General features: G+C 38.9%; 1 protein-coding gene across 1 annotated transcript in view; it reads right to left on the bottom strand.

Moving 5' to 3' along the window:
- LOC106092140 (islet cell autoantigen 1) overlaps positions 1-19,307 on the bottom strand; it is a 64,241-nt gene extending 44,934 nt beyond the window's left edge. The window contains exons 1-2 of the mRNA XM_059370886.1: positions 18,833-19,307; positions 18,489-18,699 (exon numbers count right to left, since the gene is read on the bottom strand). Of these exons, the coding sequence (XP_059226869.1) occupies positions 18,489-18,699; positions 18,833-19,185 (564 nt within the window). The 5' untranslated portion in view covers positions 19,186-19,307. The remainder of the gene's footprint in view (positions 1-18,488; positions 18,700-18,832) is intronic.
- Between the last annotated feature and the right edge of the window lie 602 nt (positions 19,308-19,909).

Consider the following 19,909-nt stretch of genomic DNA (forward strand, 5'->3'; position numbering starts at 1 on the left):
ACCGTGCAAAACGTGGAGCTATCTATCTGCTCTGCCAAAGCTATGCCACGCTGGTCGTTGCCTAGGGGAGAATGCCATGACGAGTGATGTGCATTGAAATCCCCCAGAACCAGACGACTATGGCCAGATAGCAACCCACTTATGTCGGGGTTGTAGGCCTGGCCATTAATCGGGACACAGCTACCAACCGGCGGTATATACACGTTGTATATCTCTATCTCGGCAGTACCAGACTTGACTGCTACCCCCATACATTCCATGTATAGGTCACTAGCGTCAAGCGCAGGCGAGATAGGTCTATACTGCACGGAATGGTGTATAACGAAGGCCAATCCCCCACCTCCATTCCTTGAGCGATCCTTACGTAGCACATTGTAGCCGTGACAACTGTGCAAGCTGCAGGTGTTAGTCAGCTTTGTCTCCTGGATCGCTGCGACCGATATGCTCTTCCGACTCATAAAATCCACAATCTCATCAATCTTGCCTCGCAGTCCATTGCAGTTTAACTGCAGGAACGATACATTTCCCGACACTGGCCTGGCAATAGTAGGGCTAGGGTGCTGTCTTTGCATAAATTGCCGTACGGGAGAGGTCGGGGGGGTCACATAGTCCGACGACGAGGACGCCGAAGGCGACGACGGCGACGCTTGTGACCCACTGCTGGCTATGTTCGCACAGCACCTAGCGACATAGCCAGTATGACTATACTGCCGTAGCGAAGTTAGGCCAGAGCAAGAACGGAAATGTACCCACTCCAAGCACCTGTTACACCTCACCGACACTGACCGATGATGAAGGCGGTTCTGGCAAACGGAACAGAACCAGGGTCCGGGGTTCTTTTCAATCCCGGCACGGACCAAAAGCATACGGAGAAGGCACTCCGGGATGTGCCTCTCCCATGACGAAAAAAGACGAACACGTACACTGAGGCGGCAGCCCTTGCCGATGAAGATTCCATCGGGTCAATCCGGTACGTACAACCGACTGCCATGGGATTGTGTTTGTGGGTTACAATGCAAAGTGTAAGAAGCTAACGTAGGTCGTCTGTCTATCCTTTTCTTTATCTACTATGCGTCTTTTTCTAAGATCGTCAGTGTTACCATCCTACAACCGGCCTTCCCGACGACAATACGTCTCGGATTGCAGAACCTTCGGCTTCATATTCTCGGCTACAGTTGATGTTCCATTGGGTCCTTCGTGATTTCCCACTTTGTATCTCCCATGTCGTAAGACTCTCACGATCTTATATGGTCCAAAAAATTTTCCCTTCAACTTCAAACCACCTTCTTTATAAACCGTTTCTGGCTTTCGCTTCTTGTTGAAGGATTTACAATTCTCTCGTTTAATAGTAGCGATATTCTCCTTTGCGTTGAATCTTAGCTCTTATCTTTTCTGGCACGGATGCGCCATTGCATTTTCATCTAGGATTGCATGTAAATGAGGGTACTCGGTTATCCTCATCTCGACGCACAATGGGCCAAACGGCAAAAATTGGAAATAAGTCCAAAATTTGTATAAGGGCATAAGCTTTCAGGAAAGTACTGCCGTGGGTCCATATCTTTAATACAGGGTGAGAAACAGGGTGTCAGGGGATCTACTGAATCGATTTGCATGATTTAGTACTCTAGAGAAAGAGCTTGACGAGATTTAAAAAATAAAAAATAATAAAGATATACGCATAATGTACCATGCCATCGTGTAATGTTAACGAGTTATGAGTTGTTTAATTTTAAAATATCAAAATTTTGACTTAGTTTTTTTCTGTGTTTTTTAATAACTCCGTCAATCTTAGAGCTATAAACTTCAAATTTCACACAATTTGTGCCAGTATATTTATATATCAAAAATTTGCAAAATTTTTCAAAAAAGATGCTCCTATTTCCTTCAAGTTTTCGCAAACTTTGTCTATGAAAACATAATTTCTGTCCATTTTCACAAAGTCGAGGTGTTAAGAAAAATTTTAAGCGCTAATTTGACTTATTTCGATATCAAACCACCCTGTTATCTTAAGACCAATATGGCCAAATTTTCTACTAAATTTCAAAAGTTTTACACTGGCAAAAGAGTCCATTTTCAAGAAGTGCTATATTCACTGTTAAAAACCAGTACTGCGCCACATTTTATTACACATGTGTGTGAGAAAAATTTTTCCTGTATAACTTCTACTACAAAACACAAAAAGAATCATGAAAATATCTCCATCCTGTCCGATTTTATGTAACCGGCAACATAAAAGTTCATTTTTCAAAAAAGCCGAATATTCCATTTTTTTGTTGTTGTCGTCATCATTATCAATGAAAACCGACCCACTTATCTACGAAATATATTTTATTCCAACTACGAATAAATTTCATCTAGACTTCATTAAACTCAATGTAAAAATCTCTATATGTGCAATGGTACTTTATATGGGGCCTACATTAAAACATTCATCGATTTGCCCATGGTTTGCAATATAAATGTGTTAGACCACAAAATGGTCTCCTATAAAAGTTAAAAAAATTGGAATAAAATTATGTGTTTTATAGCAAAAATACTTCCAAAATAAAAAAAAACATTTTAATTTTGCATTATTTTCTACAAAATAATCTGAAGTATCAAAACTCTTTAATTAGAATTGCATCGGGATGGTCCTTACCTATATCTTCACATATTTTAGGTAGCCATTCAGATCTGATGCTGCATAGTACCGGATCCGACGATAACAATAAATAATGAATCGAATCATAATTTTGATTAAATTTGCTGCTCTTTTGGGTTTTTCAATGCCGAAACTGCTTAACTCTATTTCGGGATACCTGAGCTTCTTCTGTAAGTTCTCCTAACGGAAGTATGTTGTATTTCACAATTTTCTTATCGTGATTTTATATACTGTCGGTGTTACAGCTTTCCACGAATATAAATCAGTTAAAATGTTATTTGTATCAATACATTATGCTTCAAATTTGGTTGAATTTATCATCTTCTTGTTATTGATCACAGCCAAAATCACTTTGAATCCTCTTAGCAGTGTTCATCAAGACCGGTTATTTTAGATGTCGATACGGTGTTTTCAAAAAAGCGCCTTGCCGTGTTGCCATCATTTGTGCTTCGTATACGTAAAGAGGCTTATTATATAAGTCCCTTTTGCTTAAACTCTAACTGGATTCGATTATTCTCTTTTTGTCTCATTTTGTGGAAATCTTGGTAGTTTCTAGCAGAGATATAACGGTTTCCAGGGCTAGTCCGATATTTAAGGTCACATGATAACTGCAAACAATATTCCATGAATCGAATTCTAAAGAATTACAGAAATTGAGAGCATTTTCGTTTACTAAATTTTGGTCAGACTTTTCCTCAAATTGCCAATTTTTCTTGCCACAAATATTACAAGTCCAATTGGACATAACGCCAGTCAATGCGTTTGCTACCTTTCCAGCTATCATAGCGAATTGTAAAGGGTGATTTTTTTGAGGTTAGGATTTTCATGCATTAGTATTTGACAGATCACGTGGGATTTCAGACATGGTGGCAAAGAGAAAGATGCTCAGTATGCTTTGACATTTCATCATGAATAGACTTACTAACGAGCAACGCTTGCAAATCATTGAATTTTATTACCAAAATCAGTGTTCGGCTCGAAATGTGTTCAAATTTTGACAAATTTTGTTCAGCGATGAGGCTCATTTCTGGTTGAATGGCTACGTAAATAAGCAAAATTGCCGCATTTGGAGTGAAGAGCAACCAGAAGCCGTTCAAGAACTGCCCATGTATCCCGAAAAATGCACTGTTTGGTGTGGTTTGTACGCTGGTGGAATCATTGGACCGTATTTTTTCAAAGATGCTGTTGGACGCAACGTTACGGTGAATGAACACATTTCGAACCGAACACTGATTTTGGTAATAAAATTCAATGATTTGCAAGCGTTGCTCGTTAGTAAGTCTATTCATGATGAAATGTCAAAGCATACTGAGCATCTTTCTCTTTGACACCATGTCTGAAATCCCACGTGATCTGTCAAATACTAATGCATGAAAATCCTAACCTCAAAAAAATCACCCTTTAGTTGAAACGAAACTTTTATATTTCTTCCCTATTGATTCGTCTTGTGTTCCGGTCCTTCTTCGTATACTTGAACCCAATTCGGCGACAAAAATATTTTGATCTAGGCGCTCTATTTAACCATATTTCTTCAAATGCATTTTCTTTAGATGATGAAGATTGGTCCTTATACTATCTCATTCTCAATGGTACTAATAAAGCCATAAAAATTGATGTGAAGATGGTATCTATTTCTGTTTGTTGTATATAGTCGGAAAATCCAGCTGATCCATCACAACCCCATTTGCTGATCAAAACCACTTCAGAATTATTAGATGTGTTCAACTGTTCTTCAGTAATATTAGATATAATTATTATAGCTGTATTTTCAAGAAGATGAATAAGTTTTACTCTTGCTTTCAATTCGTCCACATATATGTATATTGGATGGCACTATTTTCGTCCTAGAACTGTACAATGCTGTTTGTTTTGAGGGTAAACAACCCCAACCTTTTTCACGAAGAGCCATCCTCATTGTTGAGTATTTATTTCTTGAGAGGCCTAGGTTCAAAATTAGGGCCAGTGCATCTTCCTCTGTGAACTCCGTAGTTGATTTTGGAGTTGAAATACTTTCTACCATCCTCTTTAAATACTTCTTGTTTTTTCTTTTTGGTAGATCCGATTTTAGTCACTCTTCATACATTTTGATACGGTAGATTTCCTGGAAATTCGACAATGCGAAACAGGTAACATTTGTCTGCATCAAATCTAAACACAAATACACAATGTTCACATATAGAGATTTTTACATTGAGTTTAATGAAGTAAGGATAAATAAGTCGGTCGGTTTTCATTACTAATGATGACGACAACAAAAAAATTTGGAATATTCGCCTTTTTGGAAAATGAACTTTTATGTTGCCGGTTACATAAAATCGAACAGGATAGATATATATTTTCACTTTCTGTGTTTTGTAGCAGAAGTGATACAGAAAAAAGGGTCTCACACACATGTGCAATAAAATTTGACGTAGTACTCGTTTTTTTTAACAGTGAATAAAATGCTTCTTGAAAATCGACTTTTTTAGTACTTTGGCTGCAGTGACCTCATTTATGGCTAGGATATGGCGAGACGTACCTTAAATTGTTGAAAACATTTCAAGCTTTAATTCAAGTCCAAAAAAAAACTTTAAAAAATCGCCGTGGAACTTTTTTTGCCAATGTGAAACTTGAAATTTAGTAAAAAATTTAGTCGTATTGGTTTTAACATAACGAGGTGGTTTGATATCGAAATGGGTCAAATTAGCACTTAAAATTTTTCTTAACGCCTCCACTTTGTGAAAATGGAAAGAAATGATAATAGTTTCATGGACAAAATTTGCGAAAACTTGAAGGAAATGGGAGTATGTTTTTTGAAACATTTTTAAAAAAACAATATTTTTGATATTAAAAACGATTGCTAAGGATATTGACGTTATTTTTTATTTTGAGCATACACATACTGGCACAAATTGTGTAAAATTTTAAGTTTATAACTTAAAGATTGACGGAGTTATTAAAAAAACACTGAAATAACACAAAGTCAAAATTTTGATACTTTAAAATTAAACAACTCATAACTTATTAACGGTACACGATGGCATGGTACATTATTCGTATTTTTTTTAATATCTCGTCAAGCTCTTTATCTAGTGTACTAAATAGTGCTAATCGATTCAGAAGATCAAAAGTATGGCCCCTAAAATGCTGGAGAAGTTAAAAGTGGTCAGCTTTAACACCCTGTATTAAAGATGTTGACCCGAGGGGCAGTACTTTCCTGAAAGTTTATGACTTCCTCTACAAATGTCTAGAACATTTTGAAATGCTTAGATCAATAGATAAAAAGTTGTAGACTTATTTTCTATTTATTTTGCCTTTTGGCCCACGGTGCGACGCCTGTTAACAGCTTAAATGGTGATATCTTCGTGCTTCTTGGTGGGGTAGAATTTATCATCATCTGCACCTTGCGGAAATGATTATACCAACGTTTCGGATCTTCGTGACAACTCTTCGCAATAATTGGCACAACTATTCTGTGTAACATTTCGATTGGACCATTACCTCACGGTACTCTCGTCGCTACCATCAAGTGTTTTATAAGTGACTATCGGCAAGCTGTCATTGAGAGTGGACGTGTTCTTTTAAAGCTCGCATTAAAAACGCAAAATTTTTCATAGTTTCAGTTGTGATCACTACGAATAAAAATAAAAACACGATTTTGAATCGATCTGGTGACACATTTCTTGCGTTGAATATATTGAAAAACATAAAAACATACATAAGTGCATATAAAGTTTTTGCAAAGTTGAAAAAGAAGACTACAAACAAAACAATAACACCAATAAATGAGTGTCTCGTGAAACTGCTGATACCCTCTCACAAATAAATAGAGAGTTTCCTTGTTGTAATTTTAATGAGTAGAGCTTTTCAGTAAACATTTATTGCAACCCAAAACAATTACGACTAAATTTACCACATATCCCTAAAACTATACTTCACTTATTAACATTTATTGAAATAAAAGTTTATCCCAATAGGATCATTTGTCCACTAGTTATCTCAACGTGATCTGTGCGAAATCGAAATGTCCAATAAAAACATCGAAGAATCTATGGTATCTTGCTGGTAATGTTATATGTCTTATCACGCAAAGTGCGTCGAACTTTCTGCAAGAACTGCCGACAACATAAGAGAAGACAAAGGAGTAAGAGAAGAAAGTATTCGATGTTGGGTTTTATGCATTTTTTAAGAATGCTCGCAGTGAATTCGAAACAATGTAAATAATGAACTCGTCGCCTTAATGGAAAAATTTGCAAGATAGAAAACAGTTTTTGAAAATGCATCATGCCTGGAGAATTTTCTGCAATCACCCATCGATTCAATGCGTAAAAGAAAAAAAAACATTGAATCCTAATATAAACACAGTTCCGTCTAATATTCCAATTCCAATGCATCAGCAACCAACAACCAATTTAGTCGCCGATTACACGAGACTAAATACTCTGCCGCCTTCTGGCCTATTGACTCCATCGAACACGGCTGCTTCATCAAGTGCTCCTAGTGCCTCTGCCTTACCGCCTGGAACAACAACATTTTACACTCCACAAACTACACCCAAACTACCAACTACGACTCCTAAACCACTAAAATTTGCCCCGAGTAAGAAAGCGATTTTTGCAGCCAAATTCGCTGCTGCAACTTCCACCGATGACATGCTATTTTATATATAATCAAAGATTGACATTGATGTCGAATTGAGTGTTTACAAATTTAAGTACCAAGAAAGACGTAGCAAAGCTTCTTTCCGAATCATTGTTCGAGAAGACATTTTTGAAGTCGTTATAAAACCTGATTTTTGGCCCGCTAAGCCATTTATCCGACAATATATTTAAGGATAGGCCTCGATCTGATGTTGTTTACCTCCAAACTAATTCTAACTCTGAAATTATGCCAAAAAACTAAATTTATCATTTGCTGCTGATCACATATCTCTAGTATATCAAAATGTTAGAGGGTTAAATACAAAATTATCTTCTCTTTACTCAGATAGCTTTATTTTCGATTATCATATCATCGCTTTTACTGAAACTTGGCATCAGAATAAGGTAACGATTCTGAAATATTACATTCCAAATATCAAATATATAGGCGTGATCGGAACGATAAAATGAAAAAGTCTGGCGGTGGTGTGCGGTCTCCACTGAATTTCCTTCTGAAGAAATAATAGTGGAATCTTCCTTGGATATTGAATTTGTAGCCGTAAAAATATTTTTTAAAAATGTTTCAATATTTATTTCATGTTCCTACGTCCCACCCTCTTCATTTCAGGATATTTATTTAAAACACGTATCTGCAATCCAATCAGCATTTCAGTCGTCTCAACCAAGAGACACATTGATTGCCCTTGATGATTTTAATCTTCCTCAAATTAACTGGATTCATTCGTCCAAATCAAATGATTTAACACCCGTGATACCAAATGGCATTTCTAATGAATGCATCGGCATATTGTTAAATTTTGGTCTTTTTCAAATTAATTACATAAACAATTCATTTTCTAAATTACTCGATCTTGTTTTCGTTAATCAACCATCTGAGTTATGTTTAAGCTCTAATGATCCGGTTGTAAGTCCTGAGGATAGATATCATCCGACACTCAAATTACTTATACTCTATCCCACTCTTACAGTTAAAAGAGATGTAGCAATTGAAAAAGTGTACAGTTTTGCTAAAACTGATTACATCAAACTAAACTCACTACTCGCATCTGTTCATTGGAATGAAATTTTCAGATCTAAAGATATCAATGAAATGATTTCAACTTTTTATACTGGGCTACTTGACTTTATTTCTCAATCTGTCCCTAAAACTAATTTTTGCAACGCATCTGGTCCTCCATGGAATACAACCAATCTTTCTAGGCTGAAGAACAAGAAGAATAAATTATATAAAAGGTTTAAACGCTCAGGGTCAACGTGTGACTTTTCGATGCATTCATTAACAAGATGCGAATATAATAAAGAAAACAAATTGGCATATGGTAGTTATTTGAATAAAATTAGAAATCAATTGAAATCAAATCCTAAATCCTTCTACAAATTTGTGAATTCAAAGCGCCGTTGTAATAGTTTACCGAACTAAAGCTAAAGTAGCTGATAACGATTCAGGCATTGCCGACATCTTTGCTGACTTTTTCAGCACTACCTACTCAGATAATTATTATGATTTATGTGGAACATATCCATACACAATCAAAAATTCGCCAATTCATTTCAGCTGGGATTGGCGACAACGTAGTAATTGAAAATTTAAGGTCACTGAAGATAACTTTTAATCCCGATCCAGACGGAATACCATCGAACATTTTAATGCATTGCGCTCTCAAACTTTCGTATCCCCTTTGTACACTTTTCAACAGGAGCATTTCAATTTTGAATGCTATTCCGAAGCTATTAGAGAAAATTCTGACTGACACTATTTCACATCAAGTCTCTTCTATATTGTCTCCCTACCAACATGGGTTCCGGAAATCGAAATCGACGATAACAAATATTTTGAGAATTTACTTGTTTGGTCAACGATGGCTTTAGGGAACGCTACCAAACGGATACTATATATACCGATTTTAGTAAAGCATTTGATAAAGTCAACCACAACCTTCTGTTAAGGAAAATAGATCTTATTGGTTTCAGTCCATCTTTACTAAAGATGATCAGATCATATCTGACTGGACGTACTCAAAGAGTTAAATTTGGTACTGCAGTTTCCAAATCAATTGTTGTCTCTTCTGGTGTTCCACAGGGAAGCCACCTTGGCCCTGTGCCGTTTTGTTTGTTCATAAACGATATCCCTTTTACTTTAAAGCACTCGAATATTTTGATGTATGCAGATGATGTAAAGATCTTCAGATCAACGAGAGACTCCGATGAACAGTGTTATCTTCAGTATGACCTTGATACTCTTTACGAATGGTGCAACCAGAACTTTATGGAACTTAATATTTCCAAATGCAAACACATATCATTTTCAATAATAATCTCTCTTAAAACTACGCACGTAATGCTCTTGGCTTCATGAAACGCTGGAGTAAAGAACTTAATGATTTCTCTGTAACGAAAAACGTATATACGTCGCTAGTTAGAAGTAATCTCGAGTACGGTTCAGTGGTATGGGATCCGCACTACAATATTCATTCTGATTTGATAGAATCGGTTCAAAAACAATTTCTACTATTTAGTCTACGTCGAAATGGGTGAAACAGAAGTTCATTACCTTCGTATGGGTACCGATTAAATCTTATAAAGCTTCCTACATTAAAAAGTCGTAGAACCATGCTAAACATTACGTTTTTGACAAATTTAATTCATGGTCAAATAGATTGCTGCTTTCTTTTGAGTCGAATTTTCTTTAACGTTCCTATCAGACCTACCAGATATTTTGATCTTTTGAAAATTTCTTATTATAAAACCAACTTTGTAAATATATTGTTATTAGTCTGTAAGGGTATTTATTATCTATAGACTTAAATAAAAAAAACCTCTTCGGATCAGTCACGCTTACTTCGCGAAAAGAGGTCCTGCCATCCCGTCTACCGGGCTTCGACAGTGACTTAACAGTAGACCACAGCTTGCCTAAACTGGTGCCTAAGTTACATTGCTTCAAGTGTTCCAGCCACAAATTCCGCTTATGTTCGTTGACTACCCTGTCTATTTCCAGATTTAGCTCGCTGATTCTGGGGTTAATGGGGTCCATACCACGAATCCCATCACGCTCGTCTGCGAGTACGACTGCTTGCGCCGGGAAATTGGGCCGCACTTGGGGTATTCGACCGGCTGGTAGAAAGCGAGCGGGAGCTGCGTTAATGATGTCTCGGAATTTCTTCTCGGCCACTAGCACAGGAGAGGGGGGTGGCAGTTCACTGAAGCGGCGATTGGTGTACTCTCTGAAGCCGCCTAATCGGCCTTCTTCTGATAAATAAATAAAATAAAAAATCTCTGATATGGAGTCGGGTGGTCTGTCGATGGTGAGAATTATGGGGAAGTGGTATGACCTCAAAGAGATGACGGCTTGCCAGGATACGTCCCTCAGAAGATCAGGGGATGCAATGGAAATGTCTTGCGATCTGCTACACCTCCTCGTAATCATAGTATCCTCATTCTCATTCAAAACGGGGAGCCTTCAATCTGATCAGCCAAAGCTATGCCCCGTTGGTCGTTACATAGGGGAGAATGCCATGAAGTGTGATGCGCATTAAAGTCCCCTAGAACCAGACGATGCCCAGATAGTAACCCACCTATGTCGGGATTGTAACCTTGGCCATTAATTGGGACACAGCTACCAACCGGCGGCATGTACACGTTGTATAGTTCTATATCGGCACTACTGGACCTGACTGTTATTCCCTACTCCATGTAGGGGTCACTAGCGCTAGGCGTAGGCCAGGCGAGAGGATCTATATTGCACGGAATGGTGTATCACGAAGGCCAATCTCCCACCTCCATTCATTGAGCGATCCTTACGTAGCACACTGTATCCGTGACAACTGTGCAAGCTGCAGGTGTTGGTCAGCTTTGTCTCCTGGATCACTACGACCAATATGTTCTTCCGACTTATAAAATCCACAATCTCGTCGATCATGCCACGGAGACGGTTGCAATTCAACTGCAAAAATGATACACTTCCCGGCACTGGCCTGGCAATATTGGGGCTGGGATGCTGCTGCACGTGAGAAGTGGGGGTGTCACATAGTCCGATGTAGAGGACGCAGAAGACGACGCTTGAGATCCACTGCTGTCTAAATTCGCACAGCACCTTGCAACATATTCATTATGACTATACTCCCGTAGTAATTAAGGCCAGAGCAAGATCGAAAATGTACCCACTCCATGCACCGGTTTCAACTCGCCGGAACCGACCTATGATGGAGGTTGTTCTGGCATACCGAACAGAGTTTTAACCGCGTGTCATGCACTGAGTATAGACTGCAGTTGTCAGACCTATAATGCTATATGAGTTTGTAATCTGATTGAAGGTGCTTCAAAAATCCACCTACTATATACTCAGCCGGAACATTCCAAAATATGTTACCAAATCCAGACTTGAAGAGGTTTACCGCATTGTTGTCGCTTGCTAAAACAGACGTCTCAGTCATTGTGTCCGTCATGACAGATAACTGTCTGTTCGGAAAACATGGTGACAGACTGAAGGTTTTCATTTCTTTGAAAAATTGTCTGATTTAGCGGATGTGGACATTCGCAAATTGTTGAGCTTTTTTAAGCAATCTGGATGGTTCAACGGTAGGAACTAGAGGCATCTTTCTTCTCCTGTTCCTGTAGTATCGCAATGGACGATAACGTCTCTAACCCAACGCTTGGGTATTTATTAGGTAAATACCCAATAAATACAATTTTTTGGTATTTATTGGGTATTTATAATTTTGAAGAATCTTGGGTATAAAAACATTTTCGAAACAATTTTTGATGATTTCGTATTCTTCGTCTATAAACCTGACCTTCTGATGTCATAAAATCGGATTTAAGTTATATACTAGCTAAACCGAGCCTGCTCCGCCGCGCCTTCTTTTACTTTATATGGAACAAAATTATCCTTGAATATTGTTTTCGACAAAAAAAAGCTTTTAGTGATATGCCATGCTACGAAAAAAGTATATGCATATCGCTTGACTAACAATACAAGTGCCTTTATCTGAATTCCATATGATCTTTATTGGACCACGAATTCGCTCGGAGGGTTTAATGCCATTCTAAAAAGTCTTTATTTCCGCCCGATATTCTCATGATATCCGATTTAGGAGTGTTTACGGGGGTGAGATGGTCCCTAGACACTTGGCCCTGAAAAAATATCAGCATCGTGCTCTTGTCTCAAATATCATTTATTTAAAACTCATATTGCCATTGGTTTAAGTAGAGTATAAAGGATGAGGCGTCCCCCAAACACTTGGCCCCAAAATTGGTTTTCAAATTACAATAGTTTTCCAATCTCAAATACCTTTCATTTGAGCCACATAATGACATGGTCGCCAAATTTTTACACTTTGGGGGTCTTAGGGAAAGAGCGGTGCCCCAAATACATTGTCCCACAGTTGGATGTTCGTATTCAACTCCTAAATACCTTTATTTGAGCCCCAAATTGCGATGGTGAGTAAATAATTGCTGTTTGTGGTCTATTTTGGGAAAGGGGTAGACCCCCAGAAAATTGTTCCCGAAAGTGGGTATCAATTTCATATAAGCCCCACATTGACATGGTCGGTAAATATACCCGATTTAGGGGTGTTTTGGGGAGTGGGGTGGTCCCCCAAACACTAAGCTCTGAAAAAATATCAGCTACGTGCCCTATTCTCATATATCTATAAATCATTTATTTGAACCCCATATTGGCATTGGCCTCGAAATTAGATATCAAATTCGTTTTCATCATTTATTTAAAACTCATATTGCCATTGGTTTAAGTAGAGTATAAAGGATGAGGCGTCCCCCAAACACTTGGCCCCAAAATTGGTTTTCAAATTACAATAGTTTTCCAATCTCAAATACCTTTCATTTGAGCCACATAATGGCATGGTCGCCAAATTTTTACACTTTGGGGGTCTTAGGGAAAGAGCGGTGCCCCAAATACATTGTCCCACAGTTGGATGTTCGTATTCAACTCCTAAATACCTTTCATTTAAGCCCCTTATTGCAAAAGTCAGCAAATATGTCCGGTATGGGGTGTGGGCCCAAAAAACTATCAATATCGAGCTCCACTGTCTTGAAGACCCAAATTGTCTATTATTTGGGCCCATATTGCAATGGTCAGCAAATACTTCCTATTTGGATGGTGTTATGGGGGTGGGGTGGCCCCATAGAAACATCTTCCCGAAGATTGATATCAGATTCGTGCTTAATTCCCAAAGACCTTTCATTTGAGCCCCATATTGATATGGTCGTAAATTTGTCCTCTTTGGGACATGTTTTTGAGGAGGGGCAAGTCCAGTGTCCTGAGGAAGAGTGGTTCCACAGCTTTCTCACCTGCCCTGGATGCGTACGAAAGCTCATCATAACAAAATCTAACGTATCTTGTGAGGATGAACTCCTGGTGGAGTCAGAAAACGAGGCTAATGGTCCGGTTTCTACAGATAAATCTCCAGCATTGTAAGGCCGCTTCGGCGGCACTAAAGATCCTCCTGAAGGCTGGGGGATTTGACTTCTCAAGGGTACGGGGAATGGGTGACACAGAGCCTCTATTCTTGCAAAGGGTAGTCTAAATGTTTTTCTTCTTCCGTCGCTAAACGCTAAAGATTTAGTAGTAGCCAGCGTTGAAATAAATAAGTCACATTACTGGTTGGCTTCCCTATATATGGCACACGATTCAGCGATGCCGCCTTCAAACCTTAAGTCGCTGGTTGAAACAGCATCTGTGGGGAAGAAAAGCCTCATTGTAGGAAGAGATGCTAATGCACATCAGCTGATATGGGGGAGTTCGGATGTCAACGAAAGGGGGGAGCTGTTTATGGAATATATTATAAGTTGCAATCTGGCGATTTGTAAAAAAAGGGATAAACCGACATTTATTACCAGGAACAGGCTGGAGGTACTAGATATTACTTTTGTATCGGAAGATATAAGTGGAAGAATATGCGACTGGGATGTGTTGGATGACCACAGCTTCTCTGATCATCTTTATATTAGTTTTCTTTTCTGGGCTCGAGACCTATTACGGTGGGGTATATCCAGAAGTCCGAGAATGTATGGACATTGTCTGGTAAGAAAACACCAGAACTACTCGTTGATACACATTTCCCGCGAAATTCTCCAACGGACAAGGAGGCGCCAGAAGAGGTTGTCACAGATATGCATTCGTCGGAGGCCATAAGGGAAATTGTGTCTGAGCCGAAAATCCTTTGGGCGATAAGAAGTTTCGACTCCATTAAGTCGCCAGACCCTGATGATGTATCACAGGCTGAATTATTTCTTGATTGACTGGTTCCCTGGCGTAGGGAGATATACTCTGCTTGTAACAGAATATCATATATACCTGTGGGATGGAGGGACAGGAAGGTAATTTTCATTCCGAAAGCAGGAAAACCCTACCATACGAAGGCGAAAAATGTTCGTCCTATTAGTCTATCATCCTGTATGCTGAAGGCTGATGAGAGGTTGATAGAAACATATCTTAGGGCAAAGATCCCTGGAGATCGCCTGTCGCGGAATGGAGGGACATAAAGGTCATTTTCATTCCGAAAGCAGGAAAACCCTACCATACGATGGCGAATGATTTTCATCCTATTAGTCTGTCATCCTTTATGTTGAAGACTCTTGAGATGTTGATAGAAACATATCTTAGGGCAAAGATGCCTGGAGATCGCCTGTCGCGGCAGCAGCATGACTATAGGAAAGTCAAATCCACTGAAACTTCACGACCTAGTCGGCTACATAGAGGGTTCTCTCGCTGTCAAGGAATATACAATGGTTGCATTTCTTGACATTGAAGGTGCTTCCAATAATGTAAAACCGACGTCAATCACGAAGGAGTTGGAGTTTGCATCAACACTACCGTAAGAAAGAGTATTAATAACTTACTAAAAGGTGCATTACGGCAGCCTTGGGAACTGTGAATCTAAAAAGATGGGTCAGCAGAGGAACTCCTCAAGGAGGTGCACTGTCTCCTCTACTTTGGAATATAGCCATTAACAATATATTATTGTCTCTGGAAGAAAAAGGCGTAAAAGTGATCGCGTATGCTGATGACGTAGCAATTGCGGTTAGGGGAAAGTTTCCTAGCACTCTGAAAGATATACTTCAGGAAGCTTTACGTGCAACAGCAAAGTGGGATACCGAAAGTGGTCTAGGTATAAATCCGTGCAAGACAGAACAAGATACAAATTGCCTACAGTAGAACCTGTCTCCTTGGGTGGAGAGAATGTTCCGTAACCGGATCCAAAGGAAGGCTTGTTTGTGCATCACAGCCGCACTGAGGACGACACCATCTGATGCATTGCTACATCTTATGCCTCTGAACATTGTGGCTACCGAAAATGCAGCGACCACTGCCGTGAGGTTAAGGGAGCTTTCTCATTGGTCATGTGCCGACTACGGACACTGTGTCTCCTTCATACAATATCTAATGTTCCAGGCAGTGTTGATTACACCCTACCTGAGCCGCTTTTTTATAAAAATTACTGTACCACTTTTGCTGATAGAAACGATTGGAACTACGATATCCCTGGTAACAGAAGTATGGAAGACTATTCCATACTGATGGTTCCAAACTAAACGACCAGGTGTACTTTGGGGTGTACTCTATAGATCTAGAACTGCTAATATCGAAGAGGTTACCCGACCACTGCAGTGTGTATCAAGCTGAGATCCTTGCAATTAAGGAAGTGGCTGAATGGCTAAGATATAATGTCATCAGACAGCCAGGCAGCCAATAAATCCCTGGAGAACGTATTTCTGAACACAAAAACCGCCCTCGACTGTCGCAGATCTCTCAACGAGATGGTGGAACAGTTCAAAATTCACCTGTTCTGGGTGCCGGGCCACGGAAATACCCCAGACAATTCTAAAGCGGACGAGCTTGCGAGACTAGGAACTACCTTACACACTCCAGGGACACTGGAATCTGTGGGTATGCCTCTAGTGACATGTAAGCTAAGTGTTCAGGACCAAGCCCGAAGGGCAATGAATGATAGATAGTCACAAAGAGGGGGATGTGAGCATTCCAAAACTATATGGCCTCATCTAAACTTGAAGAGGTTTACTGCTTTGCTGTCATTTGCTAGAACAGACGTCTCAGTCATTGTCTCCGTCATGACAGGCCAATGTTTAATTGGAAAACATGACTAAAGGTTGCCAGCAACGACTTTGCAGAAGCTGTAGGGACATCGAGGAAGAAGAGACTATAGAACACCTTCTGTGTGTGTGTCCCACATTAGCAGTTACAAGAAGTTGCACTTTAGGTTCTCATTTCTTTGATAACCAGTCTAATTTAGCGGATGTGAACATTCGCAAGTTATTGGGCTTTTTAAAGCGATCTGGATGGTTCAACGGTAGGAACTAAAAGGCATCTTCCTTCTACTGTTCCTGTGGTATCACAATGGACAAAAACGTCTAAGTGAGTCTGAAGGCAGACTGGCACTTAAACCTAACCTAACCTAGGTGTGTTTAGGGGTTGGGGTGGTCCCCCAAACACTTGATTCGACAATTGGATATCAGATACGTTTTCTAATATTAAATGTCCTTCATTTGATTCCCATATTGTCGTGATTGGTCTATATATACATTTAGTAGGTTTTGAGGGTGGGGCGACCCCCCAGGTACCCCAACCGAAATTTGGAATCCAAACTTTTATTTTTAGGTTACTATAAGAGAGCACACAAAATTTCGCTTAAATCGCACCACCCATCTCCGAGATCTGACGTTACTGAAAATTGGTGTAAGGGGGAGGGTCCGCTCCCCCTTCAGTTATCAAAAAATTTAGTACCCAATTTTCAACACAGTGAGTTCTGGTAGACCCCTACCCATCTGTGAAGAGTGGTTCAGATCGGACTATATTTGTAAAAAGCTGCCTTAGAGACCGACCACCCGATCCCCCGATTGAGGCCATAAAAGATCCATTTATTACCCGATTTCGATGAAATTTGGCACAGTGTGTTCTGTCAAATGTGGTCCAGATCGGACCATATTTGGATACCCCTATAAATCTTTCTGTTGAATATCGTCCAGATCGGGCTAAAATTTGATATAGCTGCCATATAGACCGATCTCCCAATAGAGAGTATTGAGCCGATAAAAGGAGCAATTTTCTTCCGATTTTGATGAAAATTGAAACAGTGAGTCTTAATACACCTCTAAAAATGCTCCTTCTATGAGCTCAATACTCTTTATTGGAAAATCGGTCTATATGGCAGCTATATCCAAATATGGTGCGATCTGTACGATATTTAATAAAAAGGTTTAGAGGAGTACCAAAACTCACTGTTTCAAATTTCATCAAAATCGGAAGAAAAATGCTCCTTTTATGGGTTCATTACTCAATATCGGGAGATGGGTATATATGGCAGCTATATCCAACTATGGTCCGATCTAGCCGATGTTCGACACAAAGGTGAAGAGGTGTATTAAGACTCACTGTTTCAAATTTCATCAAGATCGGATGAAAAATGCTCCTTTTTTGGGCTCAATTCTCTATATCGGGAGATCGGTCTATATGGCAGTTATATCCAAATATTGTCCGATCTGGACCACATTTGACAGGAATGGGTAGGGATCTACCAGACGGTGCCAAATTTCATCGAATTCGGGTAATAAATGGATCTTTTATGGCCTCAATACCCTATATCGGGAGATCGGGCGGTCGGTCTATAGGGCAGCTGTATCCAAATATAGTCCGATCTGAACCACACTTCACAGAAATGGGTAGGGGTCTACCAGAAATCACTGTGCCAAATTTAATCGAAATGGATGAAAAAATACCAATTTATTACCTCAAGACTTTAAGTCTGGAGATCGTTCTATATAGCGGCTATATAAAACTAAAATACTATTTTTTGAGATCAGAAGGTCAGGTTTATATACAAAAAATACGAAATCATCAAAAATTGTATGGAAAATGTTTTTATACCCAAGATATCTGCAAAATTATAAATACCCAGCTTTTGGGTATAAATGGGTAAATTCCCGGGAATTTACCCAATTTACCGGGTAAATACCTTTTGGGTATTTACCCATCGCCCATTCCTATTCATTCCGGGACCCAGTAACGACTACCATTTTCCATAAAAAAAATTGGAAGAATTTTTATTCATACCTCAGTTACATAAGTATTTTGAGAATTTTTCAATTCGAACCTAAGTGAGTTGTATTTGTATTTATTGCCAATTAAAAATTATCTTTATAGCTATATATTGTGGGAACAAAAAATAATGTACCTTTTGTATTGAATCCATCGACAGAGTATCGAATATTTGTTTAGCACCACGTACGTGAGATTGCGCTGTTCTAAATTTGTCAACTCCTCGGCCGGTGTCAGGGTCTAACTCTGAACTGGATGATTTCATCCATTCAAGGGCTGCTCTATATTCCGTTCGTTCCCTCTCCATGGCTGATATAGTCGATTGTGTATCGGTAATAGCGCGATTTCTATTTGCAAAGACAATATTTTGATAAAATACTTAACTTTTTAAAAATTTCCAATAAATTAAAAAAGTTTTGATGTAGAACGTATCTAAACGTTTACATCAAGTAATATGCAAAAGAAGGCATAACTATGTACCTATAAATGTTGACTTCGTGCTGCAATCTGAGAAGAGGAACCCTAACACACATTCTTTGTTGTCCACAATATGTGACAGATTTTCCTGTGTTAGTGATACTTAGAGCTGTTGTTTTGCTCCTTTTTCCAGCCTCTTTAAGAAATCGTCCGAAAACACATTCTTCTTGAGACAGCACGCAAAGACGTTCCTGATACAGATCAATTATTCGGCTCAATTCACTTGTAGTCTCATTTATGGACTTGAATATTTCAATTTTCGCATCTAATTCCGAGTCAGAAGATATAATGTGTTCATCCTCTTTGGAACCCAATTTCCTTTGAACAGTTTTCTTTGTAACCCAAAAATGTTGCATTTTTCCAAACTTTGTTTTTTGCTTTAAGTGCTTAATTTTTATGAACAGTTTATTTTCAACTTGAAGGAACAGATTGTCCTTTAAAAATGCCTACTGAAAGTATGCTATGATTTTCATTAAATATGAGTGATGAAACATCTGTATACAGTACCCAGTACTTATGTATAAAGTAATCAAAGTAAAGCTCCTTTTCGACGATCAGACATGTCGTAAGACTTGTTACTTTCTGTATTCATAAGACTTGCTTTATGTACGACATAGACGAATAGAGCGCGCTCTAATCGGCATGTATCCTACCTGTGTGAATATAACAACGATAACTCGCAAATGGCAGTAATACGGGGTGACACTAATACAAAAACTCGGCATGTACGGAAATTATCAACCGTTTACATCTACTGTCGCTAGAACAAAAAGCTGTGAACAAATTATTTCATTTTGGAGGGCGTAGTGGCCTTCGTTTAAAAAAGTGCGCATGCCGAATTAAAGGGGAGATCAATATCTTTAATTTGGTATACCACACTTCTCCCAGAACAGTTTTTCGTAGAACAAAACTTCAAAATTTCTGTTCCGAAACTGGATAACAGGACACAAAATTCACTTTGGAGACCATAAATGGAACTCGTCCAAAAAAGTGTGTAAACCAAATTAAAGGGAAGATCAACACCTTTATTTTGTTGTACCACATATATCCCAGAACTGTTTTTCGTACAACAATCCTTCC

This window comes from Stomoxys calcitrans, chromosome 1 (genome assembly GCF_963082655.1).
Source record: "Stomoxys calcitrans chromosome 1, idStoCalc2.1, whole genome shotgun sequence".
In the NCBI taxonomy this organism is placed as follows: domain Eukaryota; kingdom Metazoa; phylum Arthropoda; class Insecta; order Diptera; family Muscidae; genus Stomoxys; species Stomoxys calcitrans.